General features: G+C 33.7%; 1 protein-coding gene across 1 annotated transcript in view; it reads left to right on the top strand.

The window, feature by feature from the left end:
* The window catches only part of LOC114046104 (gamma-tubulin complex component 3), a 144861-nt gene that overhangs the window by 82067 nt on the left and 42582 nt on the right, over positions 1-20212 (top strand). Inside the window, exons 11-14 of the mRNA XM_027866357.1 lie at positions 1860-2026; positions 15059-15169; positions 15940-16048; positions 19190-19379. Coding sequence (XP_027722158.1) covers positions 1860-2026; positions 15059-15169; positions 15940-16048; positions 19190-19379 — 577 coding nt within the window. The remainder of the gene's footprint in view (positions 1-1859; positions 2027-15058; positions 15170-15939; positions 16049-19189; positions 19380-20212) is intronic.

The raw sequence follows: 20212 nt of genomic DNA, 5'->3' as shown, positions 1-20212 counted from the left end.
TACCTAAGACACAGCTCAAGAGCATTGGCTCTGAAATAGGAGATTATGGATTCAGATCCAGCCTCTGATGCTTACTATTTTATGACTTTTGACCAGGCATTTATTTTCATTGGGTTTCAGTTAAATCATTTGTAAAGTGAAGACATTGGGCTAGATGGCTTCTTTTTAACCCTGGATCTATGATCCTGTTACCCCATGAAAACTTCTAATTACCTCAAAATATATTTTTCTTTATTTGGAATTTCTTAGGCCTTAGGCCTTCTTGGACTTTGCCACATAGTATTTCATACAGCTTATCTGTTGTTCTAGAACTGTTTTAAAAATTGTTTTGCTTTTTTTTTTTTCTTAACTGAATTGTAAATTCTGAAAGGCAAGTTCTTTGTTCTCCTTTTGCATTTTTTTTTTATTCCTTACTGCAGTATTGTGCAAGCTAGCGCTTGGTTATTGGACAATGCTTATTTGAAAGAGTGAATGAATGAAAATTAGTGGATTTGACTATATGGAGTTGGAAATATTTTTAAAGCAACAGGAAAACCTACTTACCAACATGGCAAAAAGAAATCCTTAGCAAAAAAAAAGATTCTGTTGAAACAGGAGTATAGTTTTACAATTAAAAAAAAAGATGCCTACAACTTTTAATGTTAATGAAAACCTTTTTTTTTTGTTGCTTAACCAAGTTTTTTTTTCCTGTAGTTGCTTTGTGACTAACACTGATTTGTAAGTATAAAGTTTTAGTTTGAAATATCAGGGTTGTTTCTATGTAGAAATATGATTATACTTCTACAGATATCCAAAATGAAAATTACTCCCTTTTTCCATCATTTTGATTTCAGTTCAGCTGAAGAGATGTATATTATGAGGTTAAATCCTTTCTGTGAACAGGAAATGGGGAAACAGGAAAAAAAAGACATATTTAGAGATGACTGTGGTACATTTTTCCATTTTTTCTGTGGAGTCCAATACTAGCTTAAAAATAACCTTTTTATTTTTCTGATCAACCCCAAATGCTTGGAAATTCCACTTTATGTGAATGTTAAAATTAATAGATTTATTATGTTTTTCTTCATCTGGGAAGAAGCAAAGACTGTGAATTTGATGTTTTTATTTTGAAAAATTAAACTGTCGGGGAATCTAGTTACCTGACTTAGAAATAATAAAAAAAATAGGTATTAGAATAATGTATCATACTTTAAGAAAGTTTACAAATCTTTGAATTTTGTTTATATTTTAAATGGAACTTAAAACAGTTTAAAAGTTTGGTACAATTACGTGTCGAATTCTTAATGTCTCTTAGGTATTAAGCAAACTTAAAATGTTCACATCAGTGATTTCTTATAAAAAGTAGTAACTAATTTTAATTATTATTAATTTGAGTTATCCTTAAAGAGCACTCTCATGAAAACCTAAAGTTATTTTCATACCATCAGCATGGGCAAAAAATTATTTGCAATGCTTCGTGTGCAGAGGACAAAGAATCTTAATGCCACCTTGAATATCTTCATTTAAATATTTGTTAACAACTTTACTTTTGTTGAGTCTGTGTTTTAAAAGATTTGAGCTTTATCTTCTGATCAAATGTAATCATGATTAGTCTCTTTAGGAATAATTTACTATTTGTGAATAATTCAAGGTAATATAACTTTTCATCCAAAAATAGCTCAAGCAGTATTGAAAAATCATAATTTAGTTATGAAAATTAAAAGAGACTTTAGTTACATAATTTTTGCCAAAATTAAAACTATTATTAAGTGATCTTTCTCTCTCTTTGCTCAGTCTTAGTCATACTTTCTAGCATATATGTTAAAATTGGTCAGTATTGATCTCTAAAAATTGATGTTTTTTTTTTTTTTTTTTCCCAGGAAGGAAAGGTGGTGAACTAGCTTCAGCAGTCCATGCCTATACTAAAACAGGAGATCCATATATGAGATCCCTAGTACAACATATTCTCAGTTTGGTATCGCATCCTGTTTTGAATTTTCTTTACCGTTGGATATATGATGGAGAGCTGGAAGATACATATCACGAAGTAAGTAATGATACAGTGTTTTTAGATATATAATACCTGGGAGATAATTAGCCTTTTTACCATCATTGATAATTTTTACTGTTACATTTCCCTTAATATCACTTACATTTTTATAGGGCTTTGTATTTTTCAAAATGCTTTCCTGTCTTGTCTAATTTTCATATGTCTTTGAGGTTATTAGAATTCAGATATTGTCTTACTTTTTATAAATGTAGAAATCAGAGTACACAAGAGGTAAGTGATATACCTGAGATTACACAAGTATTTGGTAAATAAAGTCTGAGCAGAAATTTTGAGGTAAACAGAGGTTATCCGTTCAGGTGATTCTGAGGAAACTTTGGTCAGTGAAAGTCCCTGTTATATCTGACCTGAGAAAGATGGAGTCAGAGATGAACATTTGAAGTTGTCTGAATATTAGGTTGCTGAAAACTCTCTGAGCCTTGGTTTTTTCATCCCTAAAAGCAACATCACTTAGATGCTTCATGTATGACAACGTGAGAGTGATTATGGACTAATTTCAGAAATTTAGGCACTGCAATGGTGTGTTTTGACTGGAATATGGGATTAGGATTAAGGACACCAGAGTCCTTGTCCTTCCTTCCTTTTTCACTAATATTGCATTATTGCATTTTTCAAAGTAAATAAAAATATTAGATAACCAGATTTACTGAAAAGAACAATTGAAATGAAGTTGAGAGACTTGAGTTCTAGTCTTAACTCTGCTACCTTAAGCTCTTGGGCCTGTATTCTCTCCTTTTGTGATTTCCTCACTCTAAAGGTTCAGTTATCTTCTTTATTCAGATGATTTCCACATCCATATATCCATCCCTGTTTTTTCTGATCAACTCTAGTTCTGTATTACCAACTTTATGCTGGATGTTCTTTGGGCATATTAAACTCAACGTGACCTAAATGAAACATTATTTTCCTTGAACCTACCTCTTCCTCAAACTTTCCTATTTCTATGGAAAACAACACCATTCTTTAGGTGATGCAGTTTTATATCCTTGATACTATCCTTAACTCTTTCTTCTCCCTCGTCTATTGTAGCTAACACATTTTCCAAATCTTAAAGATTTTCTCTCCACGACATTTTATCCCTGATTTTCTCCTCTTAAATTATCATTACTCTGTGTTAGGTCCTTATCATCCTTCAGTCTTCTAATTGGTTTCTCTGCTTCCAGACTCTCTATACCATCGCTCATACTGCTAAAAAATATCATTTTCCATAGGCACAGGGTCTGACTGTTATGCTCCTCAGAAACTCCTCAGTCTGGCCTTTGAAATTTTCTAAATTCTGGCTTAGACTTACCATGCCTTACTTATTTAATGTTATTCCTTTTCATTCTAGCCAAATTAGAGTAGTTATTACCCAAACTTGACATTCTATCTCCTACTCCCAGCTTTAATATAAGTAGGTCATGCCCAATGTCTTCTATATGATCTCTCTTCATTTCTCCCTCTCAGAATCCCAGTCTTCATGCAGTGCTATCAGGTAAGGCAGTCACTTCTCTGTGAATCTTTTCCTGATCCACCTTACTGCATTGTTGTTAGTGTTCTTTCTTCTTCCTTAAATTCCTTTGTATTTACTAGCTATGTTTATGTTCCTTTCCCTGCAGCTTTAGACAGTATAGGTCATTCTGTCCTCCTAGATAACTTCTCTTTTAGCTTTCATGACATTGCTCTTCAGTAGAATGTAAGCTTTTTGAGGGAAATGACTTTATTCTCTGAGGGACTGGAAATTAGATAGCATGAATTTGTAATGGATTCTACTGTTTAACAGCTCACAGCTAGGGGTCGAGATTCCAGATATTTGAATGTTAAAATAAATTTATGTGCTTTATGTAGTGAGAGGTATCCTTCATTTTTAGCAGCTAAGTGTGAACTGGGCTTTTATTTGCTCATTAATAAAAGTCTTAGTGGAAGAAATGAAATTTGAGCTAGAGTTTTTACATCTGACTCATAACACAATTTTCTAATTCATCAGATGTGCCAACTTAAATTCTTCCTGCTCTTAGCTGTTATAACTTTTGTGGTAGTAGGATTTGGTAAAGCATTTCCTTTGTTAGAGTTAGTTTTGCTCCTTGTTCTTTATTTATAGGATGATGTGGTAGCTATTTTGAAAACTGAATTATTGATTATTTAACATGAATGTTGTAGCCTTTTAAAAAATTACAACTGTATTAAGTAATTTTGGTTTTATCATGGATCATTTATAAGCTTCCTGGAATGTTAGAGCTGGTGAGGTGAAGGAAATAGAACTAAATGTATAACTCCAGGATGTTGATATACTCTTACTGTATTATCATATTTTGTATACTTAATGAATACCTATTAAATGTTACTTTTTGAGAAACAGCATGAAAATCCTTGTATTTACTATTTTATTGATGTTGATTTATTTTGAAATATGGAAATATTTGTAAGTGTATGACTATATGTATTCATTAGCAAAAAGGTAAATAATGATTCATATAAATATTTTTCTGAAAATATTGTTATAGCTAAAATTATAAACTACTCTAAAACATGTACATTGTTTCTGACTTTTTTTTTTTGGTTAGCTACTTCCCAAGTAGCCAGCTTAGCTTCTTTGGATGTAGTTACTAAATTCTAGTTTTCTTTCTTAAGAGGAACATCGCTTGCATTTTTTTTTATCAATCTCATTTTTAAAAAATGAACCTTAATCTAGAGTCAGGTCTTACTTAGTGAAAGATGATCTAATCTCTATGTTATCTCGACCTTTCTTCCCCCTCCTAAATACTTTGAGCTGTGTGTTTTTGTGTGTGTGTATGCATAGGATGAATTTAATGAAAACACTTCCAAATTTACTAGTATTTTTAGTGGAGGCTTAGTGATATTGGGTCAATAAGATACGTACATTATAAATATGGAATGCTTTTTTAGGAACCTCTTTGTTTCATTCTACTCTACAAACATAGTATGGAGAAAATAAAATCTTATTTAAAATAATAGCATATACAAATTATGTTTGACATATATTTGGTAGTTTGAACTGTATATCTTGATGTAGCTGAATGTATCTCTTTGTGCCTTTTGAGAGGCAGCATGGTATAAGATGTTGAAATTGGGGTCAGGAGATCAGGATTTGAAACCTAACTCAGACTTTAGCTGCATAACCCTGAGCAAACCCCTTAACCTTTCTCAGCCTCAGTTTCCTCATCTGTAAAAAGGGGTAATAATATCTGTAGCATTTGCTTAATAGCATTATTGTGAGAATCAATTGAAATGATGAACATAAAGCACTTTGCAAATCTTAAAATGCCAATAGCAGTTGGCTTCACATCCAGCTTCAGATACTTATTAGTCATGTAACTGGGCAAGTCACTTAACTTCTCAGAGCCTCAGTAAAATGAGAATAATAATACTTCTATTACTTCACAAAAGTATTTTCCTTATGAATGCTACGTAAATATGAATTGTTACTATCTGTGGTGGGAAATGGGATGGAATTTGAATCTTTGCTTCCCACAATATCAAACAGCTATGGTCTCTGTTAGGGCTTATGTTTTTCAGTTATAGATGACTTCTGATGAGTTGCCATGCTTTTACAAATAGCCATTTTAGTGTTAGTAGTAAACAGTATTACTCTTATTTTTAGCCTATTGTAGGTTTTTCTTTGGTAACATACCATTAAAAGAAACTTATAAATGATTATAATTGATGCCTCATGTATTTTACATAAAAAATAGTATTTATTTCCTTGTTAGTTCTTGTATTCATTTGTTTTATATATTTGTTTGCTTTTGTATAGTTTCTTGGAGGATGTGGCTATCAACCTGTACCATGATATTTTCTTTAGTTGTATTAGCTAGTTCTCCTAGCAACATAGAATATTTTTAGATAGTAGAAATTGATTCTCTTATCTCTTCTTTATGTGGATTATCTTTTGACCCTTTTCCTCCCTTATTTGAGAAAATTTTCTAGTTATTCTGTCAAAATTTTCTCTTAGCTTGACTTGAAGTATCTCAGAAAAGCAATAAAGAAGAAATTCCACTAATAGTAATAGCTAATATTTATATAGTGCTCAGTATGTTCCAGGCATTGTCTAAATGCTTTACAATTGTTATCTCATTTGGTCCTCACAACAATCCTAAGAAGTAGGTGCTATTATTAATCCCCATTTTATAGTTGAAGAAACTGGCAAACAGAGGTTAAGAGACTTGTCCAGGGTCACACAGCCAGTAAGTGTCTGAGGTTGGATTTGAATTCAGATCTTCCTGACTTCAGGCCTTGCATTCTTTCAATTTCACCATCTAGCTGCCTATACAGTTATACCTATTTGTTGACAGAATAACTTATAAATCTTCTCTATTGGTCATGATGATTATATACATGAGATGGAAATAAGGTGACTCACTTATCAAGATTGTTCAACCTCTTGGCAAAGCTGAAAAGGAGTTAGGCATTTTGGGGATGAGAAGAGAGAGATAAAGGAAGAGGAGAGAAAAAGAAGGAAGGAAACCAGTGTTGTATTTATTTACTTTGGAAGTGATGATTTCACATTTAACTATACTTATATACAAAGGTAATAAAATTTTCATCATCAGTTTCTTTTGAGCATAAAGATCTGTGAAATCGAGATAATCAAATGGCATAATTTCAGAATTTCCCTTTGAATTCATTTAAGACTTAAGTTTTTATTTCAACACTTTTTTCCAGCCAAGAATTACTCTAGTTTTAAAATTTTCCCTTTAAAAAGTATCTTTTATTATTCAAAAAAGGGGTGACCAATCACCCACTCCTCTTATCCAAAGGCTATTTTATTTTCTCAAGGTGTGGCCTTAGGAGAAATCTCTTCACATTAGTCATCTATTTGATTGACAAGTTGAAGTTGGGATCTTTCAAGGGTCTGTATTAATGGATCTGATTCTCAGAAACTAAGTTGCTTGCTAAGAAAATTACCCTTTTTATTTCTGTTTTTAGTAAGGAGGCCTTGGCATTTGTCCAACAGTTAATGAGAAATCATGGTACAATTATGTTTTTTTCTCAATTCTTTCTGTGTTTGACATAATGGTGAAAATTAAAGAACCTTGAGTGGAAAATGCATCAATAAAATAAAAGCATATCGCAATTATATTCTGACCTTGATTTTTTTCTCTATAACTATATATTTTTCACAGGATTAATTATAATCTAAAATGTACCTATGCTTCTTTGTGTTTGCTACTAGATGTTTTCTAGGTAGAGTAATTGCATGTTACTTTGCCCTTAGATGAAGCAATGCTTTCATAACTTCTAAAGATGACTGAATTGTCTGAGGTTTTTTTCTTTTTTAAATTAAATTTTCTCATTGTTCACACTGATAAAAATCCGTCTGCACTCCAATTACCAGGATAAATTAGTGTGTTGTCTGTAAAAACTAGCTCTTCTGTTTAAATGAATAGTAGATAAATACTGTAAATGCAATTAATCTAATATGCTGAGTGGCAAGCTACAGAACAATGACACATATAGTTTGTTGGTTGAGTAACCTTTTAGATTACTCTTGCTAGGCCAAAGGTTTTTTATTTTTATAGAGCATAATGTAATCTACTAAAGCAGTGATAGCCTCATGCAATCCCTTATGTCTTTCAAAGTGGTCTTTAGTTGTATATTCAAAATTAAAGAGTTAATGTAAACCAAATAAGTCTGCTTTAAAATTTTTCTTTCTGATGTCTAAACTTTTGGCATTGACTATGTGTTAATAATTGTTTTGACAAACACCTTAAGTACCTCTAAAGATGAGGAGTTTTGGCTTCAAGTGATTTGCTTTGTTCGTTTCTTTATAAAAAAAAATTAAGGCATATATTATCAATGCCTGCTGTGAGTGGAGTCTTAAATGTGCATATCAGTTCATTAACAAGCTAATAACAGGATCAAATACAAGACCATAACCCTATTAGCACAACCTGAACCCATATAACTACTGTGAAGGATAGTTTTAGAAAATACCCTTCATTCCACTAAATACCCTGGGTATTGGTATAGAAAACATAATAAATGAATGAAAAAAAATTAAGTACTACTGTGGGTCAAGCCTAGTGCTAAGAGTTGGTGATACAAATACAAAAGTGAGATACTCCTTTCGCATTGTTTTGATAGAAGAGATAACATGTACATGGGAGGTGGGGAAAAAGCTACTGGATGGATAATAAAATGAAGTCATCCCCAGAGTACAGAGAGAGTAAGGGAAGTCATCCTTTAAAAGTATTTAAAATAATTTACTGACTCTTTATGTAGTTGCTTGTCATTATGAGTAAAACCAAGATTGCTACTTGAAAATTTGTCAACAAAATTTTACTGCTGATGAATTCCGTTCCTGGACTCTTGTCAAAATCATCTCTTATATTGCTGAAACTGAAATTGTTCCTTGTCTTCATATTCCAATACTAAGTGCCCATGACCCTTGGGGCCAAGTTCTCCGTGCTAAAATGCCAACTCCATAATCTTGAAAATTTACTTGCTAATTAGAAAAGTAAGGGACAATCCCTCTCTTGTCACCTTAAAGGTAATATGTATTTGAATCTTAGACTTTTGGAAACAATTATCGTCCTAGCTCTTTATAGCTGTTCTTGGATGTTTAGAGACTTCCCTAGAAGAACTAGACTAGGCTAATGGGGCTAAAGCAGTAGTCTTTTGTTATGTGTACATTTTATTGCACCTGAGTTAAGGCTCTTAATTTATGACAGCCTACTGGATTGAGTGAAGGGGATTAAGGAAAGAAGAAATATAGTGGGATGGATCACAGTCAACTGAGGATACAACTGGTTATCTAATGAGACAGTATAAATATGTGAACAAGTCCAAAGCAGAAGGTTTTTTTTTGGGGGGGGTATCATGGACCCCTTTGGCAATCTGATAAAATACTTATGGGCCTCTTAGAATAATATTTTTAAATGCATCAAATAAAATACATAGAATCATTAAGGAAACCAATTATATTGAAATATAGCTATTAACATAAACAAAAAAAAAACAAAAAAGTTTACAGACCCCAAGTTAAGAACCCCTGGTCTAGACCTTGGGTAGAATAATCTCGACACTATGGCAGACAGTGATCATGTGAGAAATAACCCTGGACCTGTTACGCAGGTTATTCCAGATTCTTGACCTTGCTTCCTAGTTTGGTGCATTCAGGTCTGGGTTAGTACTACACAGCAAGGTCATTCCATAATATGTAAGAGGGCCATATGCTTCTCAGAAAGGGGTATGGTCTTATTTAAATGTATCTTGTTGATTTCTCACCTCTCTTACAATAGGCTGATAAGGACTCATTTAGCTAGGAAAAGTTTCTAGCAAGGAAGAATATAGGTATGTGTGTGTGTGCGGGGGGTGATTCAGAAAAGAGTAGAGGTAGGAGTAGAAGACATTCCTAAAGTAGGCAACCTAGCAATAATGACTTGCCAAGTGGAAGATTTTTTTGGCTGACAAAATGACCTGACTTTATCTGACTGGAGTAATAACTCTATTTGGGAGTATTTGAGACCATTTAGGGGAGGATGGCATTATGAAAAGCTAGTGGGGAATATGTTTTGGAGCAAGCAGGATCTTCTAGCATCCTTTAAATTCTAAAATGTGTTGGTTTACATAATGTTGTAATGTAGTCTAGAAAGCACTGCCTTTGGAGCCAGAATACCTGTTGTGTACCTTGTTACCCATGGAACCTTTGGCCAGTCACTTACTGTCTTTGAGTCATCATTGGATGCTCATCAGTAAAATCAGGGGACTAGATTAGGTGCCCTCTAAGGTCCTTTCCAGTTTCAAATTCTGTGATAACTTATAATCTCTGTATAAATTGATCATATCCTAAGTAAGCAGTATTTTGGTAAAAGTTATATTGTATTTGGAAAAATTTGCTTGCATAGTATAGGCACTATTATATCATTAATATTTATTATTTATGAGGACTCTTTTCTATTTAGGATGTTCCTATTTTAAAATCTGAGATTTTTCTTTGCATTAATTGTTTTACAGGGTAAAAGAGATGAATTTTTCTCTCTCTTGATTCGTTTTTCTTTTTATTTAATATTTTAGGAATAGGTTGATGAAATGCAATAGACATATTATGAAGCATATTTTATATGTAATATGTATTCACATGTATATGTACATGTACACACACATATATACATACATACATATATGAATGAAATATACAAGTTGGATGTATATCAGAGTTGGAAGGGACCTTGAACAATTTAGCCTAATACCCTCCCTTGACAGATGAGGAAACTGAAACCCAGAGAGATAAAGCCATTGCCATATAGCTGATTAAAACACAAATATTGAAATGCTTAGACAGTAAGATTAAAGAACTGTTTTGTGGAATGCTGTTTTTAGTCAAGTTTAAAGAAATTCGAAAGAAGGTTAAAAAACAAATATAATTGCTGAGGCTCAAACTGATAGTCATTCACTCTAAAAGTCATTATTGATCCTCTCGATTTCATCAGTTAAGTTAATAACCTTGAGCCTGAAGTTGATCTGCTATTAAAGTTAAAGTAATGTATGAAAAAAAAATAAAACCAAATATAGGAAAACTCTAGTCCTAATCAATCCAGGTTTAGTACAACCTGACCAAGTAGGCAAAAGGAAACCTATCCAAATAGAATGGTGAATTTCATACAGCTCACCTTGTTACTTTAAGATTTAGCATAATCTCCTACTTTCTGAACTCTTTTCTGTTTTTGTATTGATTGCTTAGAAGTAGATTTCTCTGAAGTTGAATTTAATTTTTAATGTTCCTTTAATTTCGTTTAGAGGTAGATATCCAAAAAAGAAACCCTTCTTTTCTACTAGATATGCTCATTTCTAGTATGTGGATAATGATATCCCTAACTGTGATTCCTCAGTAATCTACTTTACCCCTTAGTAATCTACTTTACCCCTTATTTTTTATTTCCTTTTAATAAGAACAGTAAAAATTAAAAATCTTAAATAAAAATGGTATTGGAGTGACTTGGGATAGGTACTGTATACTTAGGATTTACCTGGATTGCTATTTTTAAGATGTGTATTTGAAATAAATATAGTAAATATAGGCACAAACATTAATTCAGACTTGATTCTGACTGTATATTAAGATGTTTTCAATTCAACAAGCATTTATCAAATACCTTCTAAGTGCTACTATGGTAAGCATTTTTTGAATGAATGATTTTGAAAAAAAAGTAGATAAGTAGTAAATATATTCAAAGTTAAGTACAAAATAATTTGGAGTGGGGGGTACAGCTAGGTAGTGCAGTGGAGAGTGTGCCAGGTCTAAAGTCAGGAAGACTCATCTACCTGAGTTCAAATCTGGTCTCACTTACTAGCTCTGTGGCTCTGGACAAGTCACTTAACCCTGTTTGCCTTGGCTTCCTTATCTGTGAAATGAGCAGGAGAAGGAAATGGCAAACCACTCCAGGATCTCTGCCAAGAAAATCCCAAATGGGGTCAGGAAGAGTCAGACACGACTGAATAACAACAACAACAACAAATTTGGTAGGGGAACGCTAACGTTTGAAGCGATCAGGAAAGTCTTCATGTAGGAGATGGCACTTGAACCTTAAATAGACTTAGGGATTTTGAGAGGAAAAGGTAAAGAAGGAGAGCAATGTGTATAGATTGGGCAAAGACTTCAAGATTAGAAATGCAAATTTGCATATAGTAAGTGGCAAGTAGACTAGTTTAGTGGAGTAATTCAGAAAATATAAGTTAGAGTCAGATAGTAAAGGGCTTTAAATGCCAAACAAGAGTTTTCATTTGATCCCAGTAGCAATAAGGAATTTCTTGTTATTGTTGAGTTGTTTTTCAGTTGTTTCTGACTCTTCATGACCCCATTTGAGGTTTTCTTGACAAAGATACTGGAGTAGTTTGGCATATCCTTCTCCATCTCATTTTACAGATGAGGAGACTGAGGCAAACAGGGTTAAGTGACTTGCCCAGGGTCACACAGCTAGTAAGTGTCTGAGGCCAGATTTGATCTCAGGAAGTCTTCCTGACTCCAGGCCCATCACTCTCTCCACTGTACCAACTATCCACCCTGCGAAATTGCATATGACAGAGAATATTATAAATGGAGATTTCACATTGTGGGTTTTGTAGTATGTACATATCCATATCCGAAATACGTAAGAATTGGTAACATGTAGAATGTAATCAATAACTAGGAATTAAGCAAAACCTCTGAGTAGTGAAAATAGATGACACAAATTCTATTCAGTAAATATTTATTGACCATATACTTTAGTAGTAGAAGTAGCATTTAAATTAGGAATCTTAGATTGAGCTCCCCAGTCATTATAATACTTGTACTATTGACAAAAGATTGTTTTCCAAGGACCCACCTAGATATTTACAGAATGGTGAATCACCCAGTAGGTTGGTCACTTGGTAATGACTTATTTGGTCATGGCAGCCCATTGATGCAAAAATATAAAATGGCTCTCTGTCCTCGCAGGTCTACTTTAGTGATGCTGTCAAGGTGTCAGAAAAGAGATCTAGTGTTTTCAGATAACCCATAAACATTAATTTAACAGTTAATACTCTAAATGTTAGTCTTGTGCCCAGTGACCAATAGTGAGTAGACATACTGGAGGAACTGAATTGTATTAATCCTTACTGTCTTACTTTATACAAAAACAAGACAAAAGGGAGTTGAAGCTCATTGGAAGGGCATCTTCTTGCGCAGGTTCTCTTTGGAGTAAAAATTACAAAGTTAAGGAAATTGATTTTATTCTCATGTAAAGATAACCTGAAACTTTATGAAAGAGTAAGAAGCAATTTATAGAAAACCTGATAAGAGATACAGCTAAGTAAAGCTATTCCAAGAGTGTTTAAAGATGAAATTGGAAGGACAAAAAGCAGATGAAGACTGGAAAAGATGGAAAAGCATCTGGGCTAGACTAAATATTCATAAAATAGATTTCTTTTGAGGATGACAGCCTCCATTTAAGGAGGGCGCCTAGACCAGACATCTCTTCCTTTCCCACTGGACTGCAATCCAAATTCCTCTGTCATGCCCTAGAAAACTCTTTATTCCACACCATCCCTTCAGCCCTGGAATTCACACTTCAGAAATGCCCTCGGGTCTCTGTTATTCTTCCATTTAAGGAGGATAGCCAATCTTGTCATCTCCTTGTTTTTCACCAGGCTGCAATCCATACTTCTCCATCATGCCCTTGCTCTTGAGTACCTTCCATCACCCCCATCCCACCACCCCTTGACATCTTTTTCATATGATATCATCATCCATTATAATGTAAGGTCCTTGAGGGTAGGGGCTATCCTTTTGCTTGTATTTGTATTCTGTGTTCTGGCACATAGTAAGTACTTAATAAATGCTCATTGGCTAAATGACATAATTATAAAGGTGTCGATCAGTTCTTAAGATGGATATAAGAGGGGAGGAATGGAAAAAATGTACATTTTATTACCAAAAAATGCTAGCCATGAGAATATCAAGAATTACAATCTTGTATGCTTACTTTCTCATCTTTATAAAGTCTTTAGGAAAATAATCTTCTACTTACTTTTTGGGCATCCTTGGTGAAAGCACAGGCTTTTATAAATGATCCTGTACAGTTGTTCAGTCATTTCATTTGTGTCTGACTCTTTGTGACCTCATTTGAAGTTTTCTTGGCAAAGGTACTGGAGTGGTTTGCTATTTCCTTTTCCCACTAATTTTACAGATGAGGAAATTGAGGCAAACAGGGTTAAGACCTAGAGTCACACAGCTAGTAAGTGTGGGAGGCCAGATTTGAACTCAGGGAGATGAATTTTCCTGACTCCAGGGCCTGGTGCTATATCTACTCTGCCACTTAGTTTGCATCACCTTTTCTTCTTAGGTTTTTTTTTTTTTTTTTTTTTTTTTTAGGCAGTTGGGATTAAGTGACTTGCCCGGGACCACACAGCTAAGTGTCAAGTGTTTGGTCTGAGGTCAGATTTGAACTCAGGTCCTCCTGACTTCAGGGCTGGTGCTCTATCCACTGCCCCACCTAGTTGCCCCTGCATCATCTTTTCTTTATATTCACATGATTGACTGAAAGATGTAGAGAGTATGAGATACACTATTTTTATTATTGACTATAAAAATATTTACATTGGTAGAGCAAAATGCTTTCCTTTAAGTTACTCCTCCAAAATGATTTCTCCTATACATGTGTCAGTCATTCCAATTTCTTTTAAATATTTTTTTTTTTGGCTAAGCAATGGGGTTAAGTGACCTGCCCAGGGTCACACAGCTAGTAAGTGTCAAGTGTCTGGGGTTGGATTTGAACTCAGGTCCTCCTGACTCCAGGGCCAGTGCTGTATCCACTCTGCCACCTAGCTGCTCCATCATTCAATTTCTTTACAAGATGTCACAGTATTATTTAATGACTGGTTATTATAGAATGGAATGAGTTCTGATAGTCATGAATATTCTGATTTGGCTGGCACATAAAATATGGAAAAGAGAGGAGTGTGAGATAAACCTGTGAATATAAAGTCAGGGGTAATGCTCATGCACTTTATTTGTGAGCTCTAACACAGACTGACTCTTGATACACACTTCTTACAAACTTGCTTATCTTCAAACAAAATCCACAATGGATTAGAATCAACACATTGAAAAGACAAAGGCTTGCTACAAGCAGTCACCCTACCCCAGTGAGGGCTGATACACTGCAGTAGGATGAACTCAGTAAAATTAAAGTAGACATACCTGGGGAAAAAAAGGCATGAACCTCTCAGGAAGTTTTGAAATCATTACTAATTTATATCATAGTTTGAAAACAAATCATAATGCAAATCCAGGAAGAAATAAAAGCTCAGTTATGTGCAGAAATGGCTGTTTAGGAATGTGAGGAAATGTGTAATATGTTTTAGGAATATTTCCATTCAAAATGTTTAACATTTCTAAAGAGTATTTTTACTTAAAGGATAAACTTTAAACTATCTAGAAATCATAGCTAACTAGAATGATATTCCCCATATGTTCTAGACAGTCAGTTTTACTCTAAATAATATTATTTCTTAATATTTAAGATGTTTTTCCCCTTTCCCTTTCAGTTTTTTGTAGCTTCAGATCCTACAGTTAAAACTGATCGACTGTGGCATGATAAGTATACTTTAAGAAAATCTATGATTCCTTCTTTTATTACAATGGACCAGTCCAGAAAGGTATGGCTAGAAGAGCTTTTGTATTATTTAATGATTCGCTATAATGCTGTATTGCTCTTTGTACTAATGTTATTTTTTTAAATAAGTGGGTTGCTATATATATATATACATATATATATATATATATAGAGAGAGAGAGAGAGAGAGAGAGAGAGAGAAAACTAGCTTCATTATCTGGATATTTAATTTTCTTGGATAGCAGTTGGATGATATTGTGAATGTCTTGTAAAACAGCTGGGTTTTTTTTTTGTGGGTGGGGACACCATAGGATATGTTAACTTTAAAAAAAATCAAATATTTATGAGGAGAAGAAAACATAGCATAATGAATAATTGGCATTGGAGACAGGAAGACTTAAGTTCAAGTTCTTCCTCTTAAACATTCTGATTATGGACCTGGTTGTCACTTAATCTTTTAATGCTCCAGGCAAACTCTCTAAGACTCTAAAGTTGCAGAGTCCACTTGTATTGGGAGGAGTGTCCTCACTGGGAGTTCCGTTGAAATCAAAAGTGTGGTTTAAAAAAAATAGACTACCAACTAGCATTGTATTAGGTTTTCACATGAGTAAATTTGTACTTTATGTATTACATATGTATTTGTATATACTCTATATATAATCTCTGTATATTTCTGTATGATGTCTTAATGCAGTTTTAAGTGTTGATAAAACTGTGCTAAGATTTTTTGAATATTGCATGTGGATGTGCATAATTTTGGGGATTATTATAATTTCCACGAAGATAACCACAGGATTTTTTGTCCTTGTTTAGGTTCTTCTGATAGGAAAATCTATTAATTTCTTGCATCAAGTTTGTCATGATCAAACACCAACTGCAAAGATGATAGCTGTGACAAAGTCCACAGAGTCTCCAAAAGATGGTATGTTGATTCAGATGCTAAAAACATTCAGTTAATTATTCATTTCTCAGCTATTGAGTATGCTTTTTGAAGTCTTGAAAATAAAAAGCATGTAGTTCACTAAGTACTTGTGTGCATTAAGATGTTTTTCTGGATACAATGTTGCTTTTTTCCTTTTACTAATTTTTATAACATTTTATGATTACACATTTTTATGTTTGTACATTTTTTAGAAAAGTATGGCAATTGACTGTTTTTAATAATTTGTAACTTTCTTTTCATGGTATAATAAAGCAAATCTTAGCTTATCTTCCAAGTCAATTTCTCATCCTTCATGAACTGAGCAGCATTTGATGCTTGGCCATCTCTCCTTTTGGATGCTCTCTCCTCCTTGGATTTTTTGTGACATTATTCCTTTTTAGTTCTTCAACTTGTTTGACCATTCCTCACTCTTCATTGCAGGGTTGTCATCTGTATCAGATTCCCTAACTTTTCCCCCCATGCTCTGATCTTGACCTTTCTTTCTTTTTTCTTTTTATACGCTTTCTCAGTGACATCTTAAACTGGAAGGAACCTGAGAAATCTAATTTACTGTAATCATTTTACAGATTGGGAAACAAAAAAGTCATACATTGAGACTCGTGGCAGAACTAGCACTAGAATCTAGGATTCCTGAGTCCTACCCCAATCCTTTCAATTACACCTTGTTTTCTTACCCTGTTTTCTTCCTTAAAAAAAGGAAATGAATTTAAACAAATATTTATATATATGCTTATCTGTTCTCTCTCATCATCTCTTATGTAGATTATTCCAACAGCCTCCCAATTAGTCTCTTTGCCTCAAGTTTCTCACTATTCCAGTATATCCTACACTGCTGCCAAAGTAATTTTCCTTGAGCACAGATCTGCCCTTTTGACTCCCCTAATGAATCAAGTCCATTGACTTTCTATTCCCTTTAGAATAAAATATAAGCACCCCTATTTAGCTCTTAAAGCCCTACCAGATCTAGCCCTAACCTATATTTATAGCTTCTTTAAACATTACTTTCCCTCCCACACTTTGTGATCTAGCAAAGTTGGCCTTCTTTGTTCTTCATGCTAAACACTCCATCTCTTATGACTCCATGCATTTTGTAGTGGCCATGCTCCATACATTTTCATAAGTTTTCTTTATGCCATTCCTTTATCTCCTGTCTTATAGAGTTTTCTCTCTTCCTCTAAGACAGTTCAAGCACCAACTTCTGCATGAAGCCTTTCCTGATCCCCTTAATTGCTAGTGTCCTTTCTAAACTGCCTTATATTTAATTACTGTGTATTTATTTGTATTTAGTCATTTATGCTGTATGTATATTTCTATATGTACTTGTCTCTCCCCATTAGAGTGTAAACTTGAATAGGGATTGATTAGTTTTTTGTGCTTGTATTTTCATTGCCTAGCATAATGCCTGGCACAAAAGAAGGGCTTCATAAATACTTGCTGATTGATTTATTGATCTTTCTGTTATTTGTATCTTCACTTTTGAGTTCATCCTTTATGCTCCTATTGAAATAATCTTCCTAATGAATTGTACTGATTTTCTTCTACTCAATAGCCTTCAATATTTATCCATTGCTTACTAAATAAACTCTGCATACTGGCATTTATGGCCTTTTCCAAGCCTTTTTTTTCCCCCCAGCTAAATAGCTGTCTCTTTTCCAGCTAAATAGATTTCTCTGGCTATTTTCAGACTTCCAGTTAAACTGAATCATTTACTGGTTCCTGTTCTCAGCCTGACTTCTCCTGTCTCTCTGCATTTGCTCATGCCATCACCCTGAATGAAATTTTCTGTTCTCTGTCCTCCAGTCACTTATTTCTACTTGTTGAAATTTAGGTGCCATCTTTCCTAAGAAACCTTTATCACCTCCTTTTGCCTGTGCCTTTCCTTTGTACTTATTGCCTTCTGCGTTTTATCATAACTATTCATGTAAAATTTTATCTTTTCTATTGAATTGTTCGCTCCATGAAAGCAGGGCCATGTCTTACATCTTCTATATGTCCCCAGCCCTTAGCGTAGTGTTTTGTAGTTATTTAATAAATATGTGTTGAATCAAATGTAACCAAACAGTTGAAGATTAACATCACTCAGGATGTTTTTGTCACTTAAAAAAGCCACTGACTTTTAAATTTAGCTATTCTTAATAACTAGACAAAGTTTCTTTTTTTACATTTGTATTCCTTGAAAATGAAAAAAAAAAGCAAGGGAAAGATTCAGATTACCTTAAAATATAAAAGACAAATGTGTATGGATCTATTAGTATGAAGAACAAATAATGGGGCAGCTAGGTGGCGCAGTGGATAGAGCACTGGCCCTGAAGTCAGGAGTACCTGAGTTCAAATCCAGCCTCAGACCAGACACTTGACACTTACTAACTGTGTGACCCTGGGCAAGTCACTTAACCCCAATTGCCAAAAAAAAAAAAGAAAGAAAAAGAACAAATAAAATATTTTTTTAATTAGCCCTGGGTTTTCCCATTATTTCCAAGTTTGTTTAAATACATTCCTAAAAGACATCTCTTATATAGTTTCCTTTTAGTTTGCAGAAGCTGTAGTGGTAGAATTTGGGAGTAACACTTGCCTTATAATAGCTAGAGTTTATAATGCAGTTCTTCTGAGGTTCATTTCCATTGGATTGACATATAGTTGAGAATACCTTATTACATCAGTCTTTGGGTTCTTAAATAGTTAGTAGTAGATCAATAGCATGTTACTTTGTACTTGATAGCATTATATTTTTAATGAAATCGATGTGCTTGTTTTTAGGGGACGTTATTTGAACTGCAGTATCTATGATTTCAAGTACCACTGGTTTCTGCTTATTGTGTACTGATCATCTGTTTTTCTGTTAAATTATCAGCTGTAGATATTATGTAAAATATACTAGTCTGCTGTAAATTCAACTGGGTGTTAGATTTTTTGAAAGTTACCAATGATTCTACTTGGTAATGATGAAATGGTTATGATTTCACATATTGTCTAGTACTAACAGCATTTCAGTTCAGAAGAGTAGGATTTTTAAAAATGTTCATTATTGACATATGTATATATCTATATGTCTTTTCGGTTTCCTGATTTGGTTAAAATGCAAATAAAGTATACATATATACTTTTCTTTTTTTGTTGCAGCTGCAGACTTATTCACAGATTTGGAAAATGCATTTCAGGGAAAAATTGATGCAGCTTATTTTGAGACCAGCAAATACTTATTGGATGTTCTTAATAAAAAATACAGTTTATTGGAGCACATGCAGGCTATGCGGCGATATTTACTTCTTGGTCAAGGAGATTTTATAAGGCACTTAATGGACTTGCTTAAGTAAGAAAAATATGAATACATATTTATTATGCTTCTAAACATGTGGTAGAAATAGCGTTTTAAAAGAAAACTTTTGGTGTAACTCATATGACTTGCTTATAAGAATATTTATGTGTAGTCAAGAGGAAAACTCAATGATTTGCCCTTTTGCAAGATATATTTTTAAATAAAATTTTAAAAGGAAAAATAGAATTGCAAGATATTTAAAGGAAACCACCTTGTTATCTTTGTTGATAGTTGCCAACATAAACTTTTGGGATGATGAAGTGTAAGCTGTGAGTCTTAATTTTGCTGCTTCAGCATATAAATGACCAACAGTCATTTCTGGAGTACCTATTATGTTCCAGGCACTAGAAGAGGCACTAGTTATGCAGAGACAAAAATGAAACAGTTCTTGCCATTAAGTTTACATTCTGTTGAGGGAAGCAACATGTACACAGATAACAATATACAAAGTTATATAGAGAGTTGTGACATAAATACAGAATTAACTTTTCTTTAGCTCATCACAAAAGGCACCAGAAAAGAAAACTTAGGTAAGTTTTTAAAACTACATTTCGGGTTTTTAGTTTGCATTGACAGTTTGATGTTAAACAATACCAACTTCTTCTTGTAGTGTATTGACATTCTACTTGGCGGCTTTAGTTCCAGGGTAATGTTCTTAATATGACTAACTCTGGATCAGTGCAGGAATTTTTCATGGTTCCAGAAACAATCCAGACTATGGATCCCATAGGAACTCAGTAACTCAAGCTGGAATGTAACTGGAATGAAAATCACTTAGTTTGTGTGTGTGTGTGTGTGTGTGTGTGTGTGTGTGTGTGTGTGTGTGT

The sequence above is a fragment of the Vombatus ursinus genome, unplaced genomic scaffold, assembly GCF_900497805.2.
Source record: "Vombatus ursinus unplaced genomic scaffold, bare-nosed wombat genome assembly UNPS02014781.1, whole genome shotgun sequence".
Lineage (NCBI taxonomy): Eukaryota > Metazoa > Chordata > Mammalia > Diprotodontia > Vombatidae > Vombatus > Vombatus ursinus.
Note: the sequence above shows the minus strand (reverse complement) of the source record. Positions and strands in the feature narration are given on the sequence as shown.